At 39.3% G+C, this 7,896-nt stretch overlaps 1 protein-coding gene across 1 annotated transcript; it reads right to left on the bottom strand.

The window, feature by feature from the left end:
• Positions 1-1,675: 1,675 nt before the first annotated feature.
• Positions 1,676-7,639, bottom strand: LOC108442879 (G-protein coupled receptor family C group 5 member D). Its single transcript, XM_017723153.1, has 5 exons — positions 7,498-7,639; positions 4,434-5,213; positions 2,761-3,128; positions 2,430-2,491; positions 1,676-2,211 (listed from the first exon to the last, which is right to left on the bottom strand). Exons 2-5 carry the CDS (start codon positions 5,144-5,146, stop codon positions 2,116-2,118), a joined length of 1,239 nt encoding a protein of 412 aa, XP_017578642.1. The 5' UTR covers positions 5,147-5,213; positions 7,498-7,639; the 3' UTR covers positions 1,676-2,115.
• Positions 7,640-7,896: the final 257 nt, after the last annotated feature.

Genomic DNA, 7,896 nt, shown 5'->3' with positions numbered 1-7,896 from the left:
AAACATGGTGGTGGCAGCATCATGGTTTGGGCCTACTTTTCTTCAGCAGGGACAGGGAAGATGGTTAATATTGATGGGAAGATGGATGGAGCCAAATACAGGACCATTCTGGAAGAAAACCTGTTGGAGTCTGCAAAAGACCTGAGACTGGGACGGAGATTTATCTTCCAACAAGACAATGATCCAAAACATAAAGCAACATCTACAATGGAATGGTTCACAAATAAACGTATCCAGGTGTTAGAATGGCCAAGTCAAAGTCCAGACCTGAATCCAATCGAGAATCTGTGGAAAGAGCTGAAAACTGCTGTTCACAAACGCTCTCCATCCAACTTCACTGAGCTCGAGCTGTTTTGCAAGGAAGAATGGGCAAAAATTTCAGTCTCTCGATGTGCAAGACTGACAGAGACGTACCCCAAGCCACTTGCAGCTGTAATCACAGCAAAAGGTGGCGCTACAAAGTATTAAAGCAAGGGGGCTGAATAATATTGCACGCCCCACTTTTCAGTTTTTTATTTCTAAAAAAAGTTTAAAATATCCAACAAATTTCGTTCCACTTCACGATTGTGTCCCACTTGTTGTTGACTCTTCACAAAAAATATCAATTTCATATCTTTATGTTTGAAGCCTGAAATGTGGCAAAAGGTTGAAAAGTTCAAGGGGGCTGAATACTTTTGCAACCCACTGTATATGGAGCTACCGCTCAACTGCACTTTGATTTGCATTGCACTCTTCTTCATTGTTTTAGAATAAAAAACATGCCAAAAACTGTTGCATGGTGGCCTGGAGGGCAAATAAGAAATATAGGTTTTCAAGATACATAACAGAGCTAAAAACACATAGTTGACTAAAAGCTAACAACAGGGAGGGACCTAATGGGATCTTCATAGTATCTATGTGTGCAGCAGATATTTTGCGTCAGGTAAGTTAAAAGTTATTTAATTCTCTGAGAATTTGTTGTTAAAATAATTAGTATCCAATTCCCAAGATACATCAGCTAATTAGTTAACTTGCTCCCCACTCTCCCTTCCTGACGTAAAGCACATGCCATGCTTTTTTTCACTGGCATTCAAAGTAAACCACCACTTTCAGTCCAGAGTGTTTCTAACCAGTGAAAACAAGACCACTAAGCAGAAGTAGGAAGTTTTATGAGTGTTCAGGTTCATCAGTAGGTCACAAAAATGCATGAGAAATGTCGAGTGTGGCACAAGAGCATGAGATTAGATCTAAATGCTGGGGTCTCAAAGCCAGTGCGTGAGAGTTGGCAGCCCTGAATTAAATGTGATGTAATATAATTAAGTAATCTTGTCCCTTGCTAACATGAAATTTAGCCACATTAGCAGAAGAGCCATTGTAATTAGCTCTTATAATGTTAGCTTACTAACAGACAGCAGATGGTCACTTAATGCCCCTTGCTACAGAACAATATGCCTATATTGTTATTTGGAGCGGTCAAAACCTTTTATCATGTTACAGTTTTATGAGTTCCATGGGCTTTGCTACCTCCACTTAAGGGCTGGAGGTTAGGGAACTGGCCTTGTATGCGGAAGATGGCTGAGGTGTCCTTGAGCAAGACATCTAACCCCCAACTGCGACCCAGGCGCTGCAGATAGGGCTGCCCACCGTTCTGGGCAAGTGTGCTCACTGCCCCCTAGTGTGTGTGTGTGGTGTTTTATTTCACAGATGGGTTAAATATGGAGGTGAAATTTCCCCATTGTGGGACTAATAAGGGTCACTTAATCTTATGCTTTCTCAAAGGTAAGATGGAGGAACATCTAGTGTAAAACTTTTCCAGAAGAGTAGAAGTTGATACTGCAGTAAAGGAGGCAAACCCTTTATGTAACCCAGACATGTAATGTACCTGACATTTTGATTACCAGCAATCTGGTCAAGGCTGGCACTGCAGTGTTTTATAGTGAGACTATAACATTACTTATAAAACAAAGAGTCTTGTACCTTTTGACCTACATCACCAAATAGATAAATTACCAAAGACTACACTGGAATAGAGAGAAAATAGCAATGCTTCTCAATCATTAGTTACTTAATTAGTTATTAAGTATGTTTGTCTTTATGTATGGTTTTGATTTGCAAGTGTTTGTGCATGTGTTATTATTAAGACAGTCTGTGTCCATAGTAGTCATCGTAAGGTTCGTTAATGTTGGTAGTCTGCGGTCGTGGAATGGAGTAATCCTTATCAGGGTCGATTTCCTGAAAAATAAAATAAAATCATATGAAAACTAATCTTGGCACTGCAGTTGATTGAGTTAGTGAGAAACTGATTGGTTGATTTATGTTAGTGGGTATGTGATTGTTTTTTTCATGTTGATTGATGTTAGTGAGAATATGATTGCTTAACTTTTAAATTGATTTGATTTGTGTTGATTGACTAATGTAAGTGAGAATATGATGATGGTTGTGGTACTCACCGTCATGGAGAAGCTGGACTCATATGGGGACATCAATTCAGGCTCCACCTTTTTTCCTTTCCCTTCAGAAACAAAGCATTTCATCAACATATGACTCTGAAATTAAACTAACTGAAAATAATACTGCTTACACTTTTTAATCAGCATTTATCTAGTTTTTTTTCTCAATTAGACTATTTTTCACTCATTGGAACTCTTAAGCTGCAGTTGTTGTCAGAAACCACTACAGAAAGTAAATTTAACATATATGTAATACATTACATTTACACTAACCATATATAACTAATTATTACTGTGTTAAACACTGTGAATGTTTGTGTGTTCCTTTCACCTATTTTATCTTTGGGGTTGTGTTGGTATCCCAGGTTGTCTATTCCGTTTTTGCAATTGTGGAGGTTTGGCAGCTCGGCCATTGGGCTAGTCCAGCCAGTGAAGTCTGGAGTTTGATTTTTCATGCCTCTTTGGCCACAGAAGACAAACCTGACCTGACTGAATCCTTGTCCCAGCAACAAGACCCAGCCATTAGCAGTTAGTGCTATGCTAATGACAGGGTCATCCCAGGCTGGGCGTCGGCCCATCTCCTGGTTTCCACGGGTGAATAGGGTAATCCACACCACCCAGATGGCAGTGCTGAGCAGAAGAGTGATGGTCAACAGTGTTCCTTGCAGCCTCCCATAGAACTTCGGCCACTGTGAGGCACTGGAACAGTGTTCAAGGCAGACAGAAGAGCAATTTGAGAAAAACGTTGTGAAATTAGCACTTTTCCCAGTATTTTAAATGCTGCTTTTGGCTATTTTTAAAATTATTTTATTGAAGTAATGAATGGGATTGGTACTGGTTCAATGACATATCATAGTATAAAACTATATGATAATATTGTTTCAAAATGTAAGGATTCCAATCACCATGCACAATTCATAAAAAAATGATGGAAACCTATTGCTACAGGTTCCTTATTATGGTCTAAATAGCTATAATCTGAACAGTAAAATTGTTAAACTGTAGTAGATTTTTTATGTGTTATAAAGAAAGATAAAAAGTATCCATGTTATACCTGTGTTGAAACTATTTGTTGTATTTTTTACCAAATTTGAAATAATAGAGAAAACTACGTTAATTCTAGTCACTGATATCAAGACAGAAAGGCCCAAACATTTTGAAGTGCAGAGGCTCTAGAGGAAAAGGGGAAATCTAAAATATGTGTATAAATGTGAATAAAACACTCATGGAGGGTGACAATCTAATCATATTCCAGTGGAGAGTAAATGTAGTAATTTTAGTCTTTCCCAAAGCAGCCTAAACCAAATACGTTTGCCAGAATTTAACCCCTTATACTGTTTACAACTAAACTATCTACTAGAACAAGGGGTGCATGACTCTGATCCTGGAGGTCTGGTCTCCAGTAGTTTGTTAGCCAACACTACTGCAATCATTACAGATGAGTTGAGTCAGGTGTGTTCAGCAGAGAAACACTACAATGTCCTATACGTTCTAGAGTTGCACACACCTGCTATACACATACATAATTTATTATTGCTTTTAAGGCATTCATGTTGCCTCACAAAACTTTAAGATCCATTTCCCTTTACGAAAACTTGGTTTAGTACATTGTTAGTGTTGTACTGTAGACATTATGTTTGAAAATAAATACATCATGGAATGTGATACTTTCATAAAGAGATGTTATCAGTGTTTCATCAAGAGAATTTCCAATGCTGTGGTGATGCATGCATGCATAACAGGTCGCAGTTGAGATTGTCATCAAGAGCGATGAAACTTGTGCAAGCCAAGCCAACCCACTACCTCCACTCCTGGACAAGGCCAAGTTTACTGTGCCTTGTAGAAACAAATCTTGAATTGTGATGGACGTTATAAATAATTCAGCAATGTACAGTCTCAGGGCAAAAGGACAGGGGTCTCTCAGTGATGATAGGAAATGTTATTTCCATTCCTTCTCTTAAAGTAAGACAACTATCAGTTTTGAGTTTAGGCTCCATTACTTACCTGTAGATGGCACTGCGGCACAAGAAGCGCAGAGACAGCACAGTGGCAATGGCCAACAGGACCATTACATAGATCAGAAGCATGATGAATTCCTCCTGAGAGTAATAGCATGGGTGGCTGTCACGCACCAGCACCACCAGCAACCACTCCACTGCTATTATAACCTGTACTAGCACCAACGCCAGCACCAAGCCAGGCTCCCTCCAGCCACTACACATCCTCCAGCCCAGCACAACCAGAATCCTTGCCAAAAGGCACGCAATGGCCAGGCTGAACAACACCCCGAACAAGAACACACGGATTGGGCAAGTCCGCTCTGTCAGGCTTATGATGAAGGAGTATGGTAATGCGAAGATTCCAGCTACAGCTAGCAGGAACAGCACTGTGGACACACATGCTGACCCCTGTGCATTCTTTGTGCCCATCCCACGGCTGCAGGGGCTGCAAATACACGCCCACCAGAGCAACATGCCCAGCAGCAGTGCCAGGCTGATCAGAAAGCCCAGGACAGTCAGTGCTTGCACAACAATGCCCCATGCTGTGCGTAGGTCACATAGCAAGTGAAATTCTGGGTCCAGGTTGCCACCACAACCTGAGGGTACCCAGCCTGTAGAACTAGTGACAAGACTTCCTGTGTCATTCTGTCCAACAGTGTCTTCAATGAGGATGATGATGGTGATGAGGAAGAAGAGAGTTTTAATCTGTAAATCCATGTAGCTGCAAGGGAGGTTCCTTCTGAAAGTATTTTCTCTCACAGGCTTTTTTCCTCATGAACTCAGTCTAGAGGGAGAGAGTACTGAGTTTAATTCACTTTAATTCACACCCAAATAAAGAATATCTCATACTAAATATATCATACACATTTTGCTAACAATTAGGACTACATAATATGAGGAGATTCATTCCTAAATACTGCATCTTGGATATAATATTGGATATCAGGACTTCTTCCTGAGAGTAACAGCATGTCTGGCAGTCGCACACCAGCACCACAAGTAGCCATTTCATCACTATTAAGATCTGCATCATGCTGACACTTGTAGTTGATTTTGTATCAACTTTTTACAGATTCACTGTTTTCTCACGAACACATACGGGGGGAAGTAAGTTACAATGTGACTGTGTGAGCAATGGTAACAGAGGTCAGATCAGACACTGTGCATGTGTCTGTTTAGCTCAAAGACTAGATTGGCTGACCTCTCTGTGTAAACCTATGTGTTTTTGTGGGGTTTGCATAGGAAGTTACAGTGGAGTGATAATGTCATTAGTTTGCTAACTAACAGGCTAGCATTTGCTCAAGGATTGCCTAGAGTGGAGTATGCCAGTAGCTAAGAGAAATATCTCAGTGGCTGAGCTGTTTCTAGCATGTAAACAAAGAACGAACCTGCCAATATGGCAAACGATCTCATCATGTAATAGATTGTGATGATGACAATTCTAACGCCTATTGCAAAACTATTGTAAATGCTGATGTTGGGTTACAGTATTCCTATACAAACTGAGCAGCCCTACTTACAGTATAACGATTGTAAGCCAGTAGCCACTAATGAACATGATGTCAATGGGTAACAATTTACTTTCATAATTATTTGCAACATTAGCATTATTGACTCTGCTATTGCTTTAAAATCATAATCAGGAATTCAAAAACTGCACGATGGATAGCCACAGGTTTACTAACAGACAACATGCTGAATATCCATAATCTACATTGGTACAGTTTTACAAAAGCCTCTTTTTCAGTCAAATATTCATAGAAGCTGTTTTTAGATGATACTTCATACAAGTTGGAACACGAGAGCAAATGATGCAAGACACATCATAAGTATGAGTGTAGAAACAACTGAAAACAAACAGTGAATGAAATGAGGAAAGAGAGAAGGGAGGGGTTGAAACAGAGATTAGAGAAGTGGAGCTGCTTCCTGTAGTTAAATTACAGGTAGAGTGTGGGGGAGAGAGACACTGATTATTTTTCTGATAGCATAGTGACACTTCCTGCTGTGGACAAAAGGCCTGTGTAGAGTATATTTGTCTCTGCATATGTGTGTGATTGAGGTGACATTTATCTCTGATTGTCTATTGTTGTGATTTTAAGCAGTGGGTCAAAATAATAGTAGATAGTAGTACAGCAGTACAATGTCTAAGTGATGGTTCAGTAAAAAAAAAAGAAAAAAGTGAAATGGAAATGGCATCTTCTGCATAGTTACATTGTTAAGACGCTGTGAAATTCCTTGTTCTAGAGAAACTTATGAGTCAGAATTGTTCACAGTGGTGGTGATAGGAACCAGACATCTGAAGATCTTAATGCCTCTAAACGCCTAAATGGCTCCTCACAGTTACTTGAAATAGTTGTTAATGTTTTACCTGGTGCCTGACAAATTGTGTCAAAAACTACATAAGTAAGTTTATTTTGCGATTACTTTACAACTCCACACAGTTTGAAACATGACTTTTGTGATTTAGACATGCAGTTTACACAATGCAATTACACAATTTTGGGTTATAAGCCTCTGTTATTTATCAGCTAGGTGAGACTTACAGCTCCAATGCAAAACTAAAGAGGCAACCTTCAGACACAAAACATGTCTTAGCTGATTAACATGTTTTTTTGGCTGAACCATCATTTTAATTTGCCAATCTGCCATGTTACTTTTACCTTGTGGTCTCTCCAGCATACAGTACACACCCCTAAATATATCCACACACACTTTGGTGATTAAAAAGTTGCAATATGCCATTTAGTACATTTATGGAATGCAACATTAAAATGATCTAGCTTTAAATTTGTACACTTAAATCACAATGATTTCTATATGCACAGATTGATCATATTCATTTTTTACTGCAGTTTTGTCACTTATCAAAAATTTAATAACACCTAAAAAGTGAAAGCTGGGAACTAAACTAAAGGATCCAAACACCAAAATCATGATAATGTTTGTTCGTTTCAAGACTTTCAATTTAAACTTTTCCGATAATGGGGACAGTCACATTTAGTCTTCTAACCTTGTCTATTTAGATTTTCAGTCTCTTAGTTTTAGAACATGTGAATGGATTGACATACCTGTAATTCAGAATGAACTTTTTGTGTTGTCTGGAATCTTCAAAAGTCCTGACACAGAAGTTTAAAGTTTCTCTACATTTAAAATGCACTACTGAGCTTCTACAACGGATCTTAAGTCGTATTTGTCAAATGCGTCGCTAACCCTTTCTCTTTCAGTCTCTGGAAAAGGAAGAGAATGAGGAAAGAGGAAGGGAGGGAAGGGCAGAATGTAAGGAGAAAGAAGGCAGGGTGAATGAAAAGAGGGGGAGTTAAGGGAGGGTTATTGAAGGGAATGAAGGGAATGACTGGAAGGACACTAAACAAATATAAATGAAGGTAATGAATGGAGGGAGAATGAAGTGAACATGGGGAGAGAAAGTGAACTCCCTTCGTTCTGGTGGCATTCATTCTCCCTCTCCT

Source organism: Pygocentrus nattereri, chromosome 1 (genome assembly GCF_015220715.1).
Source record: "Pygocentrus nattereri isolate fPygNat1 chromosome 1, fPygNat1.pri, whole genome shotgun sequence".
NCBI lineage: Eukaryota > Metazoa > Chordata > Actinopteri > Characiformes > Serrasalmidae > Pygocentrus > Pygocentrus nattereri.
The sequence above is the reverse complement of the archived record's forward strand: the minus strand, read 5'-3'. Positions and strand labels throughout refer to the sequence as shown.

Coding starts and splice junctions, on each gene's coding strand:
- LOC108442879 (XM_017723153.1), bottom strand. CDS start 5,146: ATGGATTTACAGATTAAAACTCTCTTCTTCCTCATCACCATCATCATC. Junction 2,492..2,760: donor CAACCCCAAAGATAAAATAG/GTGAAAGGAACA, acceptor TTGTTTCTGAAG/GGAAAGGAAAAAAGGTGGAG. Junction 2,212..2,429: donor AGTCCAGCTTCTCCATGACG/GTGAGTACCACA, acceptor TTTATTTTTCAG/GAAATCGACCCTGATAAGGA.